The 23,418-nt window shown below is 47.6% G+C and overlaps 1 protein-coding gene across 1 annotated transcript; it reads left to right on the top strand.

Annotated features, from left to right (window-relative positions):
- The first annotated feature begins 212 nt into the window (after positions 1-212).
- Positions 213-10,919, top strand: dok4 (docking protein 4). The gene is given in 9 exon segments (XM_067249243.1): positions 213-368; positions 370-402; positions 6,325-6,432; positions 7,056-7,170; positions 7,451-7,570; positions 7,999-8,188; positions 9,334-9,472; positions 9,608-9,725; positions 10,096-10,919. Coding segments are annotated over 9 exon segments (981 nt in total). The 5' UTR covers positions 213-335; the 3' UTR covers positions 10,221-10,919.
- The last annotated feature ends 12,499 nt before the right edge of the window (positions 10,920-23,418 follow it).

Below are 23,418 nucleotides of genomic sequence, written 5' to 3'. Positions count from 1 at the left end.
GACTCTTCTGAGAAGAAGCCAGCTTGACTACAGCAGACAGAGGAGAGGACTGGAGCAGGAGAGGAGGAAGAGAGGGGGTAGATAGGGCGGCGAGAGGAGGGTGCAATAGCAATGCTAGGTTGAGGGTCTGGTTGCTCATATTAATTCTTTGATGCTAGTCCTGCTGGTTGGATGCTAGTCCTGCTGGTTGGATGCTAGTCTTGCTGGTTGGATGCTAGTCCTGCTGGTTGGATGCTAGTCTTGCTGGTTGGATGCTAGTCCTGCTGGTTGGATGCTAGTCCTGCTGGTTGGATGCTAGTCCTGGTGAGCCCCAGCAGGTCCCTGCTCCCTCAGAGATGGCCTCCAACTTCAACGACATCGTCAAGCAGGGGCTACGTCCGCATGCGTAGCCGCAAACTGGGGGTGAGTGATGTTTACGCTGTCTTTGTGTGTGTGCAGGTGTGTGTTGCTGCAAAAGAGAGAAAATGCTTGTGTGAGTGTGTGTGTGTTTGTGTGTGGCATTGGCAGTCCTCTGAGACTGAGTAGCACCCAGTTCATCCACTACATGTGGTCATGAATGTGAGTCAGCCTCTCATGACTCTAATGTGACTGTTAAAATTTCACATCTTGAGTCACATAAATGACATGTAGATGAGGACAAATGGAATAAGTAACTCCCTGACTGCCTCTCCTCTGCTGGTTTCGAATCATATGACTGCATGTCATGGCTGTTGCATGGGTTATTGAAGAAGCCGAAGATGGATCTAGGAACAGAAAATACATTTCTTGACGGCCTACAGTTGACGGTTCTGTGACAGTGTTAAGGACTAGTTTTGGTCTAGGCCTGGGAAAAAACTAAAACATTGTGATTGATGTAGCGGGTATCCGGAAGTGTAGTAACTGGCTGTCAGCCAGGGTGGATGTGAACAGTGCTGTGTCGTATTGTTGAGTCTGTCCTGATATGAGTGTCCTCACCGACAGGGTCAAAGCCTCATATCTGCTATACTGAGGCAGAGAGAAGGAGACGTGAGTGTGAGAGAGAGAGGAAAAGAGAAAAAACGAGAATGTGAATGCAAGTTTGTATGTGTGTGTGTCTGTGAGACAGGGTCGGACTGGCCGTCGGGAGAGTCGGGAGATTTCCCGAACGGCCGGTCAAACGGCCGCCGCATAATGCAAAATTATATAATAATAAAACACGGTCGTGGGCCGGTCTGCGTTTCAAAGTCCCGGGATGTTTTTCAGTCCCAGTCCAGACCTGCTGTGAGAGTGTGTGTGTGTGTGTGTTTGTGTGTGTGTATCTTCTCTGGTGAGTTTTTGCCTAGAATTCTAGTCTGCATATTGATGAGCCCTTGAGGCCTTGTTGAATAAAAGGCTAAAATACCCACAACACTATCTAATAACCTTCCACCCACGTAACCTCCACCACCCACTCCCCTGACACATACACATACACACTCACACACACACACCCACACAAACACACACACACACTGTCACACACACAGACTCAAGCACACTCACACACACACAGCCACTCCTTTTCAATACTAAACCCATCCAGCACCTTCCCCTACACAGGTCTATAAACCCACAGAGATTGTAAAAAGTCTTCAGATCTGTTTGCATAAGCTCTCCTCTCTCCCCTCTCCAGCTCTCCTAATAGAGGCTAACCTTGTAACCCCTCTTCCCTTACCGCAGCAGAACCAACCCCCCAGGTCATCTAACCTGCCTTCTCTCCCAGTATTAACCTTTCACCCTACCTATCTACCACCCACGCATGCTTGCTGTCTCTGCACCTATGTTCCCACACGCCTCATCCACCCCTTGCCCCCAGCCCCCAGCCCCTGCCTCCAGCCCCTGCCCCCAAGCAGCTACCCACCCTGTATGCCGTAGGCCCTCTGTGCTCCCTCCCTCCTCCTCCTCCGCCCTCACCCTATCCAGTCCTCCTCCACCCCTACTCCTGTCTCCAGTATGGAAGCAGGGTCTCTCTGACAGTAATTACTGGAGGATGTACGAGGGTCAGGATGTCTGACCTACCTAGATACTCCCACACAGCACGGCTGAAGCTTCTCTGTCTCTCTCTATCTCTCTCTCTCGCTTTCTCTCTCTCTTTCTCTTTTTCTTTCTTTTGTGCTCTCTTTCAACCTTTCTCTGTCTTTTTTATCTCTTGCTGCCCTCTTTTCTCTCTCTTTTCTCTCTCTTTTCTCTCTCTTTTCTCTCTCTCTCTCTCTCTCTCTCTCTCTCTCTCTCTCTCTCTCTCTCTCTCTCTTCATTTGTCCTTTTTTCTCTTTCAGTGCTTCAGGAATGGAGTGGTGAGGAAGTGTGCACTCAGCAAGATTGTGGTTCCCGTGGCAGCGTGAGGGTGGTGGGGGCGAGCGCAGGCAGGAGTGTGGGGGGAGGGGGCGTTGGTGACACATTGCTCCCACGGGAACGCAAGCTTAGCAAGCACTGAGTTACCTGACGGTGGTTTTACACCCTCACCCCTCTGTTTCTCCCTCCCTGCTCTCCATCCCTCATACTCTGTGCAAGCTGCTCGCAGCTCCTTTTCACACCTTTTTCTCTTTCTATTTTCCACAAGATATACAGTACATTGTTATCGCTCTCATTCTTTCCGTTTTTTCCTTGTCTATTTATCCAGACTTCACCCAGAGCTTGACGTGCATGTCGCTAATTATAACCAAAGAGCCAGACCTCTGCTTCTCTGTGATAATACCATGTTGTCATCCCTCTGTCTTTGGTTTGATAAACTAATTGTACTGTAAATCCATGTCCTCTAGCTGGAATGTGTTATGCCGGTATTTCTATAACAACAGAGCAATGTCAAAAATGTCATACAATGCTAATGCTAACTCTAATTACAACATTATTCATGCTCATCAACATGTCCTCTGCCTGTAGAAGAATTATTTAGCTGAGTATTAGCTTACCATTATTGTTAGCTCAATATAAGCTCAGCATTAGTGTAGTATTAACTTAGCATTAGCTTTGGTATAATCTTTAGCATCATTGTTTCCTGTGCTGAACCTGTGTTGTTGTTGGCTGTTACCCATCAGCCATTGTGGCCAGATCTTTCTTGCAAAGCTTCAGCAGAGCTTTTAGGGTGTAGTACAAGATATTGAGGACAGTCAGAAGCCCCAGAGCAGTTTGTGTCTATATCACAGCTAACTCCACGAGGTCTGGATATATTGTTTGTGAAACCTCAAAGCTTTGTTCTGTCACGTTTAGACAGACACACTCACACACTCACACACACACTCACACATCCAGAAAGGCCTACTAAGGATGTCAGGCTAAAAGCGAAGATGTGAGAGGAGAATAGAATGAGACAAGGCTGAGGGCTTGTTCTGTGGGCAAAGCTTTCTCTCGTCACCTTACAAGCCCTCCCTCCATCTCCAAGGACTAACTCTGAGCTCTTATAACATGCAGCGCTCGCCGCTTTTCTTTCTCACCGCTGGGCTCCCTTTTTTCATCTCTCTGCCTTTGTATTCCTCCCTCCTCACCTGGGCTCTGAGGAGTCAGGTTTGTGATGCTGCCAGGGGGGGTAGGTGTGTGTGTGTGTGTGTGAGTTAGGTGTGTGAGGCAGGTGTGTGTGAGGTAGGTGTGTGTGTGAGGTCATTGTGTAAGGGAGGTGGTGTGTGAGGGAGGTGTGTGAGGGAGGTGTGTGAGGCTGCCAGTGGGGTAGGTGGGTGAGGTAGGTGTGTGTGAGGTAGGTGTGTGAGGGAGATGTGTGAGGATTTTGCTCAGCACAATGTGCAGATAGCAGGGGTGTTCTCAGGTGACTCAGGACAGCATTCCCTTTCCATTACTGTATGTGGCAGTGCATGGGCTATGGACTGAGGCTAGAGCTTAGGCCAGGGCTCTGGATAGGTTTGGGGCTTGGGCTGGCCTTCTGGGGCTGGTGTTGGAAGTGAGGCTGGATCTAACGCTGGATTTGGGGCTGGTGTTGGAGCTTAGACAGTGTGTGCAGCCGTGCGGCAGTGACAGGGCCTCCAGAGAGACAGATTAATGTGGGCTAACTGCCTCTGGCCTTTCTGTGTGGGAGCTGAATGGGGGTGGGGGGGGGCAGAATGGAGGGAGGGGACTTATAGAGCGACAGAGAACAAGTTCCACAGTGTTTCATAGACTAGTACCTTATCTAAGAAGGCAGATTGTTGAGATTCTCACTGACAAAATTATTTACCAACAGCTCACTGTTTGGTGCAATGAATATCTCCCTCTTTCTACCCTCCCCATCTATCTTTCTATCTTTCCTTTTCTATCTATGTTTCTCTCTTTCTCTCTGTCTCTCCCTCCTACTCTCTGTCTCTCTCCCTCCCTCTTTCATTCTCTCTCTCTCCCCTTCTGGCTGCTTGTTTACGGGGGATTAGTGAAGCCTCAGGGGAGAGAGACATGCAAACAAGGGATCCATGTCTACCTGTCTGGAATATCAATGACACACACACACTTTCACTGTACATTCAGGAAAAGGATGTGTTAGACAGACTAAACAGCCACTAAAGCTGTGTTTTACAAGGCCTCTGGAGGGCAGAGACAGACAGACAGACAGACAGACAGACAGACAGACAGAGAGAGAGAGAGAGAGAGAGAGAGAGAGAGAGAGAGAGAGATGTCTCACAGTGACTGGAGGCTGCTGACACTGGTACAAGACGTCATTAGAAAAGGAGAAGACGGGGAAATGAGAACAATTTCAAGATGGGAAAAGATGGGAGGAAAGGAGAGAATCGGACTCAAGACAAGCAAAAGAACGGCAGTGCAGAGGTGGAGAGGGAGCGGGATGTAGAGTATGAGGAACCGAGGAAGATAGAGCACCTGGTCTGGGTATCTGCTCCAATCACAGATAGAGAGGGCCGGGGGGGGGGGGGGGGGGGGGGGGGTGTTTCATGGAAGGTTTGTGATGATGACTAACTCTGTCAAACACCTGAAACCTCTCCTCTCGCTCTCTCTCTCTCTCTCTCTCTCTCTCTCTCTCTCTCTATCTATCTCTCTCTCTCTCTCTCTCTCTCTCTCTCTCTCTCTCTCTCCCCCTCTATCTCTTCCTCTCTGTGTTTTTGCATATCCACCCACTTGGCTAATTAAAAGTCTTCACAGCCAGTTTGTCTGGCAAGGCAAGGTTTCTCAGAACACCGTAGGGGTGTGTTTGCGTGTGTGTGTGTGGAGGGGGTGGGGGTAGTGTTGGAAGGAGTTTTGCTGAAGGAGGGGTTAAAGGATCTGGGTAGATTCTAAGCTTGCCCAACACACACACATGCGCACACACATACACACACAGATGAGGAACTGAGCCAGGTAACTTGGCCAAAGTATTGCAGAGAGTCAGGGTAGATACAGAGATGTACATCTCCATACAATATTTCAGTGTGTGTCCCATTTGTGTGCGTGCGTGTTTATATTATGGGATGTCTTCTTCCATCATGGTCTTGGTGATAACTCTATAGACTCAGCAACGTCGATAACCTTGGTACTACAGATGTGTGTGTGTGTGTCTGTGTGTGCATGCGCTAGCTCCAAGCTCAGAGCTGTTATAAGCGTTAGTTCCTGTTGCTGACTCCAGAGAACCTGACTGTAATAAAGTCTTGTATAGTTTCTCTACACTCTAATTGGCTCTAGTCCCCCATGCCCTGTCCAATCAGCACCTGGGAGTCGTGAGCATGTGTTTGTGGTGTGTGTGTGTGAAGTGTATGTGTGTGTGTGTGTGTGGGTGTGTGTGTGGGGGGGTTGGGGGGGTGGGGGGTGTTTGTCTTACAGCAGTGGATTGTGGGTCTGGCTGGACAGCCTCATACAGGTGCAATCTCAGGGGGTGTTGCCGTGGCAACAGCAGGTTGGCTAATGATGGACAGAGAGTATATAAAAAAGTCATAGTTTTATCTTGCTGTGTGTGTGTGTGTGTCAGTGCTTTTGTATACCATGAGGACACTTAGTACTTGTGTGTGTGTGCATGTGTTCCTTAAATTATATTTCATTGTTCTAAGAGGAAAGTTTGTGTCATTGTATCTGACTCTCAACACAATATCCCAGGCATAACATAATTACCCAGCATGCAATATTGAGATGATGACATTACCTTTGTATTTCTGTTCTCTCTGCCTGCTCTAGTTTGGGGTGTTAAAGTGTTGAATAGAAAGTTCCTGTGTTCACTTTTGCATTCTGTGTCTCCATAACGATGTGTCCAGTGTTTCTCAAGATAGTACAGTTTCAACAGAATATGTGGTTATCCTGGTTTAGCCGTACAGTGTTGACCTGACTCTAACCCTAACCTTGACCCTAACATGAACCTAGCCCTGATTCTGCTTCTAATCCTGAATCTAACCCTGACCCTAACCTTGACCCTGGGCTGTGTCCTCTGATCAGATCTACAGACGCTGCTGGCTGGTCTTTAAGAAGTCGTCTAGTAAAGGACCTCGCAGACTGGAGAAATACCCAGATGAGAAATCAGCCTACATCAGATCCTGTCCCAAGGTTGGTATCCCTTCATCTACATCTAGTTTAGCTGGGATTGTGTGTGTGTGTGTGTGGTATCAGCTTGTCAGCCTCTGTTAGCTGACCTCCTCTGTAAAGCTTCAAGGTGCAAGGTTGCCTGTCTGGAGAGAAATCTCTGAACACACACACACCTGCCTGAGTCCTTCTAGCACCCCCTGACAGCCCAGCAAGAATCAAACATGTCTCTCTCCTTCTCTCTCCCTCCCTTTTTCTCTCTCTCTCCCTCTTTCTCTCTCTCTCACTCTCCGCTAGCCTGTCTGTCTCACTCAGTTTCTTTTCAATTCTTCATAGCTCCTCTCTCTCTCTCTATCTCTCTCTCTCTCTCTCTCTCTCTCTCTCTCTCTCTCTCACACACACACACACACACACTTTCTCTTTCATTCTCTTTCATCTGTCTTTCGATCTATTACCAGCCCACCTCTCTCTCTTTCTGTCTCTCAATATATATATATATATATATATATATTTATCTATCTGCCAGTCCTACAGTGACAGGCTAACTCAATGTTGTCCTGCTACTAGGTATTCACCAGGTATTGATGCATTTCGGACAGCCTGAGTTTATGTCCATATCTGACCTTTTGACCTCTTCTGTTGTCTAGGTGACAGAGATCAGCAATGTGAAGAATGTCACCCGGTTGCCACGGGACACCAAGCGTCAAGCGGTGGCAATTGTCTTTACAGATGACACTTCGCGAACCTTTACCTGTGAATCAGGTGGGTGTCTATATTGGGGTTTTTTTGGCACGGAATACCTTTTGTAAATGCGGCCAAAGCAACAATCTGAACAATTCCACACATCTCTCTGTCTCTCTTTTTCTCTCTCTCTCTCTCTCTCTCTCTCTCTCTCTCTCTCTCTCTCTCTCTCTCTCTCTCTCTCTCTCTCTCTCTCTCTCTCTCTCTCTCTCTCTCTCTCTCTCTCTCTCTCTCTCTCACACACACACACACACACACACTATGTCCTGTGTTTGACTTGTCCTGTGGTCCTGCCCACCAGAGCTCGAGGCAGAGGAGTGGTTCAAGACCCTGTCAATCGAGTGCCTGGGGACCCGCCTTAATGACATCAGCATGGGAGAACCAGATCTGCTGGCCGCAGGGGTGCAGTGTGAGCATACAGGTCAGTCTCCATGGCAACACACAGCAACACAACCCCCCCCACACACACACTCACACATGCACACACACACCTGCACGAAACACACACACATACACACAGTAGCAACAGTAGCTCACTGTTTCATGTTATTACTGTCTTGCTGGCCGTGTTCTGATGAGAGCGGCCCCAGTCTGGCTTTGTGAGGGAGGAGCAGTGTGTTTTGTCTGTCATGATTACTTTCATCTCTGGGGGATAGAATGTTCCTATATGTATTAACATATAGGAATTAGTTACTACTACAGATTACTTTAGAAGTCTAAATGTCCCTCACTTGCCCATCCCCCCTTCACCCATTGTCCACCCCCACCTCTCTCCTACCCTCACCCATTGCCCCCTCCCTGTCCGGCCTTCCTCTTACCCAAACCACCCGCCCACCACTATCCCTTCAGAGCGTTTCAATGTGTTCCTCCTGCCCTGCCCCAACTTGGACATCTATGGGGAGTGCATGATGCAGATCACCCATGAGAACATCTACCTGTGGGACATCCACAACCCTCGCACCAAGCTGGTCACCTGGCCACTCTGCTCGCTGCGGAGATACGGACGAGACGCCACACGCTTCACCTTCGAGGCGGGACGGTATGGACCGCGTGTGTGTGTGTTGGGATGGGGGATGGGACGGTATGGACCGCGTGTGTGTGTGTTGGGATGGGGGATGGGACTGTATGGACTGTGTGTGTGTGTTGGGATGGGGGACGGGATGGTATGGACTGTGTGTGTGTGTTGGGATGGGGGACGGGATGGTATGGACCGTGTGTGTGTGTTGGGATGGGGGATGGGATGGTATGGACCGTGTGTGTGTGTTGGGATGGGGGATGGGATGGTATGGACTGTGTGTGTTGGGATGGGAGACGGGACGGTATGGACTGTGTGTGTTGGGATGGGCGACGGTGGAAAGGAGGATTCAGAATTAGTAAGGTCTGACCTTTTCTCATTCTGACTGTGTTCACTTCAAAGACCACAGTCTCCCTCTCTCTTCCTCCCACATCTCTCTGTCTCTCTCTGACTCTGTCGGACACACATGCTCACCGCTGGACAAAGCCTCATAAAGAGATTGATTGAATAGATTGCAGGAAATCAATGATGAGCAAAGCGTTCTTATCTCCTCTCTGCTCTCGTCCGCTTTGATAAACATGAAAGTAGATGACTGGTGTGCAGGCAGGGAACAGCCCAGAGGACACAGACTGAACGGCTGGACTGACACACACACGCACACACACACACAAACACACACACACACACGCACACACAGACAGATAAACAAACAAACAGACAGACAGACAGACAGACAGACAGACAGACAGACAGACAGACAGACACACAGACAGATAGACAGACAGACAGATACACAGCCAGATAGACAGACAGACAGAGAGATACACACAGACAGATACACAGTCAGACCTGCAGACAGACAGATAGATGCACACAGTCAGACATACAGGCATGCAGGTATACAAATAGACAGACAGTAACAGACAGACAGACAGACAGGGACGGAGGGAGAGAAGAGGAAGGCCACAGACATGGTTAGACATGGAGGGAGCTTGAGTGGTTACACACTGCCCTCTGGTGGTGAGATGAGGTCAATACTACTGTCTAGTGTCGGAAATTTCTATGAGATAGATCACACTTTATGCCAAGTCAGATATATATATATATTTTTTTATTGCACTTTTAAATTTAATATGATGTGTTTGTGTGTGTGTGTGCATGTGTGACAGGATGTGTGACAGTGGCGAGGGCCTGTATACGTTCCAGACCAGAGAGGGGGAGCAGATCTACCAGAGGGTTCATTCTTCCACCCTGGCCATCGCTGAGCAGCACAAACGAGTCCTCATGGAGATGGAGAAGAACAGCCGAGTAAGACTCTCACACACACACACACACACACCCACACACACACACACACACACACACACACACACACAGGCATACACACAAAGACACTTGCACACATTTTCCAGGTGGTTCTGACATGTCTCCTCTGTGTGGCAGCTGTTGTCGAAGGGTTCAGAGCCAGGCTCGTACCCCTGCACACCCACTGCCATCCTGCCACGCAGCGCTTTCTGGCACCACATCACTGGCACCCAGGGGGGCATGGAGCCCAGCAACGGTACACAGTCTGAACCCCCAGTCCTGATCATAATCTTGACCCTTAACCCTCAATCCTGATCATAATCTTGACCCTTAACCCTCAGTCCTGATCCTAATCTTGACCCTTAACCCTCAGTCCTGATCCTAATCTTGACCCTTAACCCTCAGTCCTGATCCTAATCTTGACCCTTAACCCTCAGTCCTGATCCTAATCTTGACCCTTAACCCCCAGTCCTGATCCTAATATTGACCCTTACCCCTCAATCCTGATCATAATCTTGACCCTTAAACCAATTTGTAATATTTAATCCTAGCCCTAAGACTTGGCTCAGATCTTACAATCTCTTGGCTTTTTCCGTTTCCTGTTTTTTACTTCCTGTTTCCTGTAGGTGACCTGTACAGCAGCTCCCAGTCTGGCGCAGAAGCCGACCTGCTCTCCACCCGCCATGCCACCCTGCCCCTGGCACACAGCCGCCACTCCCCTGCCCACTACCCCACCTACCCCGGTCAATGAGGTGGGGGGTGGCACTTTCATCTTACCCCCCCATGTCCCCTCAACCACCTCCCCTACTCTGCTCCCTGCGCTTCTTCCACTGGATAGTCTCCTTAGAGCCACACCCTTTTATCCAATGCCTCCAGCCTATCAGGGTGGGAGAGTGAGGTGTGGGCGGTCCGTAAAGGAACCAATACGACACCTTTTAGATCTTTGAAGCAAGTAGTAAAGGTTGAAGTTTTAGCTTCAGCGGAGTGGAGGGACGCTGCTTTCCAAAGAACTCAGACTCCCATAACCCCCTCAGTGTGGAGGGCGAAGTATATTGTGCAATCCAGCAGATGGTTGTTGTAGTACTCTGCTGAGTTTAGTTACTCTGTGAGGTGACCCTTTAGAGGGGTACCTCTCTATGTCTGTCTATGCATGGGCTTTGGAGATGGACAAACTGCTGTAGTATGACCAGAAGATGGCGCTGTGAGCAACTCGAAACCTTAGAAGAAACAAACTTTTCAAACAGGAGTTGCTTCCTGGTCCTCAGACTCCATTTTAGACAGGCATCTCCATGGATCTCTGTCACCTCTTAGAAAGCTTCATCCCAGGAGCTCAGGACCGACTCTACAGCTCCTGCCAAGCTCCTGGTAGATTTGGAGAAGGATGGACAGACCTGTATCTCCTGCTCTCCAGCCTCCAGCATGAGAATGAACATGGCCGCAGCCTCTCGCTCCAACAGAACCTCAACCTGACACACAAGTCTGTAGGACCTCCTCCCCCTCCTCCCCCTCCCCCTCCTCCCCCTCCTCCCCCTCCTCCCCCTCCTCCTCCTCCTCCTCCCCCCCTCCCCCTCTTCCCCCTCCTCCCCCCCTCCTCCTCCTCCTCCCTTCCCCCTCCCCTCCCCCTCCTCCCCCCTCCCCCTCCCCCTCCTCCTCCTCCTCCTCCTCCTCTTCCCTCTCTTTGTAACTGGCCTTAGGCACATCATTCAACTCAGTGTGAGAGTGAGTGTGTGTGAGTTGTGTGTGTGAGTAAGGGTTGGCAGGCTACCCTAACAGAGAGAGAGAGAGGGAGATAGGGAGAGAAAGAGGGCAGGATGTGTATTTCCACAGAGAAAACAGAGAGACCGTTCTTCTCTTTCATCTATATGTCGGTTCTATCACCGGGGTTGGAGATGTAACGACACACTTGCCTTCTGTTTCACCTCGCCTGATAATGACCACTGAAGTTGTTTGTGAGGAAGGACAGAGAAAGAAGGGTTGGAGATGGAGGGATAGAAAGACAGAAGAAGAAGGAGGCAGGACAGAGGGATACTGTAGGAAGGGAGGGAGAGACAGAGTCAACATGGCAATGATGAGGAGGGAGAAGGGAGAGAGGGATGAGAGGAAGAAAGGAGTGCAAGAACCCTACACAGAGCCATATAGTATGTCAATCTTGTAGATGTCCCGCCTAAAAACCTTTCAACAAGCCTGTGTTTTTGTTGCAATTTATTATGGGAGACCATTTGTTTGTTAATCTGTTCCTGATTGTGTTGAATGTGGAATTTTGTATACATTTCCGCCTTGAAAGAGCACTTGGTTGTACACAGATGTGATGTAAAAACCAACAGGACAGCATGATAATGTTAGTGGCCTACAGTACCAAATCAAACAAACTCCAACCTTGCCTGTCTGTCTGTCTATCTGTTTATCTGCCTGTCTGTCCATGTGTGTGTGTGTGTGTGTGTGTGTGTATGTGTGTGTGTGTGTGTGTGTGTGTGTGTGTGTGTCTGTCTGCCTGGCTCGCTGTCTGCCTGCCTGTCTGTCTTTCTGAGAGGACATTCCACTATGCATTTTGTTTATTTATTATTTTCTATTGTTTTCTATTTGTTGAAGTTTCCACCCTGCCCTAAAGGGTGTAGGTAGGTAGGTAAACACCCTGCTCACGCTTCAGTCACACTAGACTGTGGATCTAGGATCTATACAGTATACAGCACTGTGCAAAAGTCTTAAGGCACGGTAAAGATGCTTTATTTTCATTTCATTATTAATGAAATGAAAACACGAAACAACAAAAAATGATCAAAATATTGCAATTTTCTATTTAAAACACTAATCAAGAAAACAAAGATGTTTGCACAGTACTGTATCTATGCTTACCTCGCTTCTTAGCCACAACGTCTGGAGTAAACACATAAGAATTCTATAGATGATAGTAACATTGAGCCTTCTGTAACATCATTATGAGACAAGAATATTCATTGGCTGCTTTAGAAGAACATATGTATATTTAGTGATTTGACTGCTATAAAATAGGCATTGCCACTGTTAAAATTACTGTGGGTTGTAAAGTATATGGTTTTGGTGCCACCTAGTGGCAGAGGGTGTTACATCATCTTCGATGTGCTTGGGACGAATGTGCATAAAATTATATTAATTCAACTATGGTATTGATGGAGTGTTAAGAGACATACTAATGTTAATTCTGGAATTTGGGAAGACCTTTTCAACAGTGTATCATTTATGCTATGTTAACGTTAAGGGCTAAGCTTTCTGTTTAACATGTTTTGTCTATGTATTTCCTGTGTGTGTGTGTGTGTGTAGATGTGTGTTAATGTACATACACGTTACATGAGTTGTTGCTGTCCCTCATGGGGAGCTTGTATATACGGCTATTTATTTCACACCATAGTCCCATGGTCTCTGAGGTGTGTATGTATGTGTGTGTGTTCATGTAAGTGTGAGAGAGAGAAAGTGTGAGAGTATGTTTGTGGACTTGGATATTTGTACATGTGAGTATGTATGTGTGTGTTCTCATTCACAAGGGTTTTGATGACATGCTGTTTATGATAATTTGGAAACAAGTGTTAATTTGAAATGCATGCTGTTCACACATGTTCCTAGCATCTATGTTCTTTACAGTACAGGGACAACAAATAAACCGATTCCTCTTCACTGGCTCCAGTCAGTAATTCTGCAAGTGGGGTACACACACCTGGTCGTCCTACACTGGCCCCTTCCCCACAGGCCTTAGCAGAGGGGTGTGTGTATGTATGTTTGATCACTCCGTAGCTGTGTAGTCGCTTCTGTGTCACTGTTTTCTCTGAGCAGAAATGGACCACAGTAGCAGTTGAATAGAACACAAACACAAATAATCAAGTGGTCCTGTAAGGGAGCACCTGGACACGTACCTAGCAGCAGTCACAACTCTCATGTAGCGTCGCCATTGTTCTCCTCTGTGATAGTAGATCCCGTCGTGTTGGGACGTTGGTAGGACCCATGCACTGATCCCAGACCTGCACCGCCCTGAGAGAAGAGGCGCGCTTAAAAGGCATGTTGCCATGGACCCCCCCCCCCCTCCCCCTCCGCCTCCGCCTTGCATGAATTTATTCTCCAAACTAATAATGCCATATTTGTGTATGTTCTGTTCATGTACTGTTCGTGGTTTGACATTTTGCAGTTTTTCAATAAAAAAACTAACAAACACAAGGCTGCTGTTTCTCCAGTCAGGTTGGTTCTGTGATGTTTTGACCAGGAGTTCACTACAACTCGTCTGCTCATACTGTCTCTACACACATCAGTTCTGCACTTCCACCATGACACCACCAGAGGGAAATGTTGTCTCATCCAGAGAGAGATTTAGAGCGGAGAGAAAGAGAGGAGAGAGCGCTAAAGAGAAAAGGAGACAGAGAGGGAGAAGGACAGAGAAAGAGGAAAATGGTTAGGACAGATAGGGGAGAGAGAGGGGGAAAGAGAAGAGAGCGAGGGACAGAGAGGAGAGAGAAGGAAAGAGAGAAGAGAGAGAGAGCAGGGGTAGAGAAAGAGGTAGACAACTGAGTCATGTTAGACGAGGCGGTGGACACCATGAATCAGTCGTAGTTACAGGTCTACATGTCAGCTCCTCCACACCAATACAGCATGGTCCTCTTCCTTCCATCACTATCCTTCATGTCCTCCTCTTTCTCATTAATGACAGGGGTTGAATTTATAATGTAATAATCATGGAGATCAATTGGAGCTCATTCAAAGCAATTCACCTCTGAATGCAACATTACATAACGCACACAGAGGCCATTAGTGAGGCAGACCACGTCTGGGAGCAGATCTCTGGTGCAGGGCTTCAGGGTACACATACATGGATGTTATTAGAAACACTCTAAGGAAGCATGCTTAGAGAGAGAGAGAGGGCTCACCATTGATGCTGCTGCTGTTGATGTGCGGTTACAGTTTACCCTGGGGAGGTTAGTGTCCAAGACATTCCATTCATACAGCACCATAGAGGAAGAAGATAAGAACCTGAATGGACCCGTTAAAATGTCATCGACAATGTTTCTGTCATGTAGAGCTTTCTTTCTTGGGGGAGTTTATGGACTTATAAGTAAAACTGTAATACACTGTTTGTACACTGTTTGTTTGACCCTTTTAACCTCTGAGTGTATTAAAGAGAGTGTGTGTGCATGCGGGTTTGGGCATGTGAAAGAGAGTGTGTGTGGGAGTGTGTGTGAAGGCGTGTGTGCGTGTGTGCGTCACACTGTCTCAGAACAGAATGGACATGCATGTTGTGGAAGTGCCTCCCTCCCTTGCAGGCCTCTTCTCTGTTTATAAACTGTGTGTGTGTTGGGGGGGGGGGGGCAGCAATGAGCCGGGGGTCAGAGTTCATTAGAGCCTCATTGACACTCTGCCTCAGCTGTGAGGAGCGTCCGTTAAATGATCGTGGGAATGCGGGGGCCACCAAGGGGGGAGAGGAGCGAGGGAGGGAGGGAGGGAGGAAGAGAGGAAAGGAGGGAGGGCGAGGGGTGGGAGGAAGGGAGGGGTGGAAAGGGACGAGAGAGGGGAAGGAGGTGTGGTGGTCAGGACAGGTCAGGTCATCCTGCAGTCAAGGTTAGAGAGGAACTGAGAGAGGAACCGAGAGAGAGAGAGAGAGAGAGAGAGAGAGAGAGAGAGAGAGAGAGAGAGAGAGAGAGAGAGAGAGAGAGAGAGAGAGAGAGAGAGACAGAGAGATACAGAGAGATACAGAGAGAGAGAGAGAGAGAGAGAGAGAGAGAGAGAGAGAGAGACTCTGTGTCAGCACTGACACTCAGAAACCAGCTCTCAAACAAACGCACACGAAAATGAGGGAGAAGTGAAAATGCTGAAACAGAGCCTGAGACAGACGGATGGAAGAGCAATGGACACAGAGGAAAGGGAGATCTGGGAGAGTGAAGGAGAAAGGTGGAGGGAGACGGAGGCTAGAAGGAAAGAGAGAGCGGGAAGAAGAGTAGGACCCAGAGACAGAGATGTGGCCTGGCATGCTGATCATGGCCTCCACATTCTCACCAGTTGTCATGGCGACACTGCACTGCCTCCTTGGCCCGGCTCTATGCTCTTGGATCTGTGTGTTTGTGTGTGTGTGTGTGTTTATGTGAGTGAGGAAAAGAACTATGTTAAAACAATGTGGTAGGTTGTATTTTTCCATTTCTATTGGAGGGTAATGTTGGTTAAGACTTAAGAGAGGAGAGGATGTAGCAGATGAAGGGACATCCTGGTTTCTGAGTCTGATGTCCCCAACCCTTTTCCTGTCTTGATGACGTTTCTTTAAACCTGGATGTCATTTGTCATATGTTGCATGTGTGTGTGTTTGTCAATGAGTTTATGTCTGTATGTGTGTGCATGTGTGTGAGCACATGTGAGTTTATGTGTGTGTATGTTTGTGTTTGTTTGTCCATGTCCAGATGTGTGCAATGCTTCTCCAGAGTTCTGACTGATCCACAGGGAGGCTGTCTGGAACTTTGCCTGGCAGATGGGGCCTCTCTCTCTCTCTCTCTCTCTCTCTCTCTCTCTCTCTCTCTCTCTCTCTCTCTCTCCCTCTCTCTCTCTGTCTCTCTCTCTCTCCCTCTTTCCCTCTCCCTTTCTCCCTCTTTCTCCCTCACTCTCTTTCTCTGTCTCTTTTTTCTGTCCGTCACTCTCTATTGTACAGCACTGTATCTCTCTGTCTTTCTCTCGCTCATTCTCTCTCACATGCTTACACAGTTGACACTGAGGGCATACCAAGGATGTGTTGTGTGTGTGTGTGTGTGTGTGCATCTCATTTCTTAGCTCAGTGAACAAATGACAAGGTCACAGGCCATCAAACCTGGCTCATTACCACCAGGATGGACTGAGAGAGAGAGGAGAGAGAGATGGGGGGACAGATAGAGATACCTTGGAAGAGTGATGGAGCCACAACTTTAAATGTATTTGTCCAGGAAAAAGGAAAATGTGTAAAGAGCAAGGGAAATATGAACACTGAAACATAGAATTCCATGGAACATGGAATTATGGTTTGCTATTATAGTTTGAGGGAGTATGAATCTGGAGGACTCCCCTTTTGGGTAGATTTTGCATTTGCAGTGAGACCTTTAATTGTTCAATTTAATTTGTGGAAAGCTGCAGCTTCTGGACGAGTGGATTCTAGTTAGATGAGGAAGTGGAACAGCTTTTTGACCACAATCACAAACAACCACAAACTGCCGCAAACCATCAAGAATCACTGTGACAAACTGAAAGACACTATTCTGGATCAATATAAGTTGTTTACTACAGTGAGGAGCCACTGAGAATATTTCTTATTTATGGTAATGCATGATAAATGCAATTTTTTGTATAAGTCTAACTCTGGATCTCCTTATTTGCTCTTTGGATTGTGAGTCATGAACCCTGCTCCAGCTTGGCCATTGGCTATTTGAAAGGACTACTTTAGTTTCTTTGTTATTATGTATCTAAAAGTAGCCCATATAAAGAGATTTAGAGAGACATTGAGGACGCAGAGATTCAATGAGGCAAAGACAGTTGGAGAGAGAATTATAAAGAGGGAGAAGCAGAGTTGGCAAAGGAGCGAGGGTTGGAGAGAGAGAGGGAGAGAATGCGAAGAGAGAAAAGGCAGAGGGAGGAAACTCTGTTGTACAGTAGCTGTGTTCTGTCCTCCTCGAGAGCCTTTCTGTGGGTCTGAAGAGGAGGCTGGAGTGTCTCCTTCACTCTGCAGTCTGTTGTTCTGTCTGCTCTCAGACCTCTCTCACACTCCAGAGGTGTTCCCTGATGCCCTCCCGCTCTCGTCCTCTCTGTCTCTCTCACGGATCTGGTTTATGTGACTATTTCAGAATTCTCTCATCTGGAAAACTTTTCAAAAACAGATTTCTGTTTAGCATTTCAGTATCTACTTGTATGTGTGTGTTAATTGGTGTGAATGCTAGGCTATGTTGAGTCAATATGAAACAGATGGGAAAACCATTAAACCTCATTAAACTGGATGGTTGGTACAAACATGTTGAAGAGGGTATCTGTCACGTATAGCTAAAAGGAGGAACCAAGTGCGGAGTGCAGAACGAAAAGTTTATTAAAAAACTGAAAAATACCAAGCAAAAGGCTCGGGAAAGGGAACGGATTGAGAGCCGGAGTCCAACAAGTTAAGAGGGGTAATCTGTAAACAAGGTCAAAACACAGGCAGAGTCCGAGTTCCGGAGAGCAATAATCCAAGGAGGGCAGGAAAAGACACACTCGAACGAGAGCAAACGGACAAGGCAAAGGCACAAAACACATTAGCAAAGAAAGAGGGAAACAGAGGACACATTTAAGATGCGCAATCAACCCACAACAGGGAGCAGGTGTGGAAGAGGACAAGAGATCTGATCAACACATCACATTTGTCACGTATTAAGCTTTCATTAAATACCACTTCCTGCTATTCTTACTATTTTAAATATATTTAAAAAAAATTACATTAACATGTAAATATAAAGTTTTTATCACATTTATATTGTCTGATTATGAAAAAGTGTTAAACAGTTATGGATAATTCAACAAACAGAATAAATGTGTGGATATTAACTGTGTCATGATGTTGAGGTGGAGTCCATGGGGGTTGTCTCTGCTTTGACACCTCTTAGCTTCCTAATCAGCTCCCTTGAGAGGTATGTGCGTGTGCGTGTGCGTGTGCGTGTGCGTGTGTAGGGTTGGCAGGCAGCCTAACATCAGGTCTCCTCCCTGGGGACTTCCATCAGGACTTGAAGGGCTTTTTGGGGGTGGGGGGATTTAACAGGGGGCAGGGGGAGTTGTGTGGCACTGAGGTTACAGCAGGGGTCCACGGAGGGTGGAGGGGGGGGGGGGGGGGGTGCATGTTGGGGGGGTGGGGCACCAGCTATCAGACCACTGGAGATTGGGCCTGGATCTGGGATTGGGCCTGGAGCTTTGGGTACAGGCAGAACTGAGGCTGGGGCAGAGAGGTGGTGGTGGTGGGGGGTGGATGTGTGTGTGTGTGTGTGGTGGTGGTGCTCCTTTTTCACCACATGCATTCACAGAAAACTGGAGACTCTTTAATAATTCAAATCAAATGAAAGTGAAAGATTAATGAGCTCAGCTCCTCTAGTCAGCTCTTTCATTGCTCTTTTCTCCATACCCCTCTCATTGTACTTCCTCCCTCCATCATTCTTTTCTCTCTACCAATACATCTCCACCTGACCTCAGACTACAGGCCATGACTGTCAGATTTGTTAGGATTCCTTAGACAATTGTTTGTGAGGAACAAATGTTCCTTCACAACGTTTTTGGAAAGGAATCCAGTGTTCTCTGGATTACTACACAAAAAGAGCCAGAACTATTGTGTTTTATAGATAAGATCATGCTACAACTAGAGGGAGATACTCAAAGAATGATTCCATTTGAAGCACAGCCCCATTGTCTGTTCTCCCCAACCACGGTCTCTTTCTCTCTTCAAGTGTGTGTGTGTGTCTGTCTGTGTGTCTGTGTGAGTGTCTTTGGGGACACTCAAAGTTCTATCATGTGACCACACAGGGTGACCTTCCAGCCTGTACCATCAGCAGTGACCTGGAAGTGACTTGAGTGGGGGAAGATGGAGGTGTGCTGGCTGGAGGGCACAGGGCGAGAACAGCTTGCCAGCACCATGTCCTCATGTCCCACCTACCTGACCCAAGCATACTCTCTTAAACACTGACCAATCAGCATCCAGAGAATGGCAAGTACTCTCTAATAATCAGAAAGCCTCAGGCGGAATGTGAATTACGTAACGCTAGTATGGCTTTGGTGTCACTGTCACAGTTGAAGTCACTCATGTTTTGGAGTTACCAGCAAGTCAGGTTAGTGTGAGATACTTCCTCAGTATCCAAACCACCTCCACTACATATGCTGTGGTGGGGTTTGGACCGTGGGTTGTATAAACAAAGATAGTGTGACATGTGTGACAGTTGGATGCTTCTGACTGTTTTTGTTGACTGTTTCCTGTCTATAGTGGTGCAGCCAGTGTGCAGAGGAGAGAGCTGTGTCATGTGTTTGACTGGCTGCACACGCTACACACCATGCATTCATGCGTGTGCACGAGGGGTGACTGTGTTCGTATGCACGACTGTATCGGCGGATTGTGCGTGTGTGTGTGTGTCGTCTCTGTGATGTGTCAGTAACTGGGGCAGAACTGATTGTTGCTGATGGCTGTAGGCAAGCTGAGACCTACATTCTACAGCAACATGGAGTGATACTGTAGAGGGGGGGGGGGGGGGGAGGGGGAGATGGGAAGAGGAAAAGAGGGGGTTCCTGCCTGTCCCAATTTTACAGTCTTGGGCAGTGGCAGGGGTAGAGTCAGTGGTAGGGTCAGGGATAGAAGCAGATGTAAGGTCAGGTGTAAGGTCAGGGGTTGAGGCAGGGGTAGTCAGGGGTAGAAGCAAGGGCAGGGTAAAGGTAACAGGTGGAGAAACAAGGGTAAAGGCAGGAGGAAGGGTTTGGCGGAGGCAGAGGCAGGGCAAAGTGCTGTTCTGGGAAAGTGATAGATACAGAAAGTAAGAAAGGAGAGAGAGACATAGAGAGAGAGATATAAGGTTGATAAGGAGGACGGGTAACAGTACTGCTGCCTCATGGGAGTTGCAGTTTGAAGGTGACTCTGCCTCCTGTTCTGTAGCAGGTGGTGTGTCTGTCACCCCCTGGAAGGAGGAAGTCTGTTCATCCTTCTCTCCCTCCTCATCACCTTGTATCTCTCTGCTCCAGTTTGTGTCTCTGTTTCCCCGTTACTCTACCAAGGAGCCCTTGACGTTCTGCCCCTCCTCTTTCCTCCTCAACACCTGTTTCATTATGCCGTTTTCATCTCCTCTCCTCAATCTTCTTCTTGTGTCTTTCTGTGACTGAATCTTAACGTCCTCTCTTCCTCAAATAACTATTCTTCCTCACCTCACTCCCTCATCTCCTCCTTGCCTCTCTGCCTTCCACCCTTCCTAGCCTCATTGTGTTTCTCTGTTCATCCCTCCTTCCTTCCCTGCACTCTAAATGTGGACAGGCCAACACAACAAAACAGGATGTCTAGGCTTTAACTTCTTGGGTGGATGCATTACTGAGGAACAGAGAATGCTGTGATTCAACAGGCCATTGGTCAGTCACAAATGCTCTCTGACGTGCTCCCTCTCCACCTCCAGCTCCTCACAGGAAGTGTCTGGCCTTTGGATTTCATAACTCTCTGACCTTTCACCCTTTCCCAGAACTACAGATGTGTTGTCTGTGCCATTCAGGGACGCCTGGGGTCAGCAACACAGGGTCACAGTTAGGGTCAGGGTTTGGGTCAGAGACAGAGATCACAGAGATTATCCTGGCTGACTGTGACATGTTACAAGCGTATTTATAAATGGACTGAGGCTGCTGGTTGGTTACAGCATGGTGAGGGGATTGGTGGTCTACAAGCGATTGCAGCATCACTGTTATAGTTACTCAATAAACAGTTTTGTGCTGGACCAGAGGGCTATGTTCAGTTGAGTTGGAGTACCTGTGGGAGTATTCTAACTGTCGGTGTGTATTTATACGACATCTGTATGTGTTCAAATTGTAGCAGTAAGAGTGACTGTTGGACCATCTTACCCACCAGGCTGGCTAAATTTGGGTCAGGATGAGTCACTAATCCCACCTTTCTCTTCCTCTTTTTTTCATTCTCTCCGTCCCTCTCTCTCATACACCCCCATTCTCTTCCTCTCTCTCCATAACCACTTTATTATTTCTATCTTACAAAAACATTTATCCCTCTTCTTTTTCTGCCGCCCCCCCCCCCCCCACACACACACCTCTCACCCTCCGCTCCTCCCACTCTTCTTTTCTCACTCACTCACTCACTCACTCACCTCTCTCTCTCGCTCACACACATCTCTGTGCTTCCCTTGGGTCTGTGTGTTAACCCAAATATCACCCAAATACCACAGCAGTTTTCGCCAGCACCAGGAGATTGGGTCTGACCTGCAGAACAGCTGGGTTCAAACCCCTGTGGTGTGATCACACTTCTGTCCTATCACATTACCCAGACAGAGCTGATCTCCTTGGCCCAGCATCGACCTTCATGTGAACTAGCGGTGAAGTCTGCCCAGACTGGGGTCAGGGACCTCGGGATGAAGACTTCAGGGTTGATTTTGGCACCTCACAGTTCAACAATTTGCTTGAAATGTTGGACCCGCTCAACAGTTTTGTTTGTTTTTTGTTTTTTTTGTTTTTGCCCTCTAACCATTAAATGTGGTCTCTTGAATGTGTTATGAGTTTAGGAATGTTGAGCAGAGGGGTCTGGTTTTATGCATTGATCTGACTCAGTTCACTAACTATGTGTTTGTAAGGGGAACAAATGTGTACTATGGCAGTGTGTCCAGTTTTTCTGTCTGAGTGTCTTCTATTCAATGTGATGGAGTCGGTTTGTTCCTAAGTTCCATGCAGACATTCTCCTGCTCCGTGCGATCTGGTGGAGAGAAAGCAGACATGAAGTCTGGAGCAGTTCAGAATAAAGTGTTGGCTACTGACCCTCGACATCCTTCCTGTTAAAAGCAAGGTTGTGAGGAAGACATCATTCTCTCTGTCTCTTTACCCTCTTTTCTTTCTTTCTTTCTTTCTTTCTTTCCTTCTTTCTGTCTCTGTCTCTGTCTCTCTCTCTCTCTCTCTCTCTCTCTCTCTCTCTCTCACACACACGCACGCACGCACGCACGCACACACACACACACACACACACACACGCACACACACACACACACACACAGGGGTGTCTCTATTGAGGTCTCTATTAGGCTTAGTGACAGTTGTGTCTGGGGCTGTGCATCCTGTCCCTGACCAGATTGCGTTATGTCCCTAGGTGCCTGTCATCTTCTGCTCAAGGGAAGACGAAGTGGCATACACACACACACACACACACACAATCAGGCACTAGGGACATGCAACAGAGGCAGTCTGAAACTAAACCTGAGCTTAGTGATGTCCAGTCTGAGTTCAGCAGGACCTTGCTTTGTCATTAGACCATAAGTTGGTAAGTATATAAGTAGAACTGTGTTTGTCCTCACATGAGTGACTCGTGCAGCGTGCACACAAACAATAACAACATACAGTTTTACAAAAAAAACAGTTTAGCTATTTACTAGAAATATTGGACACGTTCCACTGATTTTTTTCTTTGACCTCTATCCATTCAGTGAGTTTAAGAATGTTGAGCAGAGAGGTCTTGTTTTATGCGTTGATCTGACTCTGTTCAGTAAGTCTGTGTTTGTTTCTCTTTTGCACAATAAGGACTCCATCTTGTTCTGGATGTTTGTATTAATTCACAAGAGACCCAGGTTGGACTCTAACTTACATACTTACGTTGTAATGTATATTGGGGGGGACAAATCCTATTTTGCCTAAGATTGGGGGGTCGTGTCCCCCCTATCCCCCCCAGGATTTCCGCCAATGCCTTCCTCCATCCCTGATCCATCCCTATGTGACATTATTAGATTCATATAGCTGACATAAGGACGACATACAGTATACGGGTTCCATTGAGTGTAGGCCCTCTGCTTGGACAATTGCCCAATGTAGAGTTCATTAATCACGCATTCTAGCAAAGTGTTAGTTTGCGTTTGTATCAGCCTACACAAACAAGACCAGGGGTCACGTGTTACTGTGACTGTAATTCTAACAAGTTGATCAACAATAAAGTCGTATTCTATTCTATTCTGTTATGTTCTCAAAACAACTAGCCATTCCTCAGACGCACAGGCGCATTCTGAATGCGTCCCCATACCATTGTTCCGAGGTCGCTAAATCTGTTTGACGTTTCCCCCCATCTCCTATTGAAATGCCGGGTGTGTGTGCGAGTGTGTCCTCCCCCTTCCATTGCTACACTATCTCCATGTGACAAGAAAGCTGTCCTGCCCCCTTCTGATTCTCATGGATCGAATTTCTGGCTGTTCGCTCCGCAGCTCGAGCCTGCTACCTCTGCTCCAATCACGGGCCGCCTCGCGCTCCCCCGG

Source organism: Osmerus mordax, chromosome 13 (genome assembly GCF_038355195.1).
Source record: "Osmerus mordax isolate fOsmMor3 chromosome 13, fOsmMor3.pri, whole genome shotgun sequence".
Lineage (NCBI taxonomy): Eukaryota > Metazoa > Chordata > Actinopteri > Osmeriformes > Osmeridae > Osmerus > Osmerus mordax.
The sequence above is the reverse complement of the archived record's forward strand: the minus strand, read 5'-3'. Positions and strand labels throughout refer to the sequence as shown.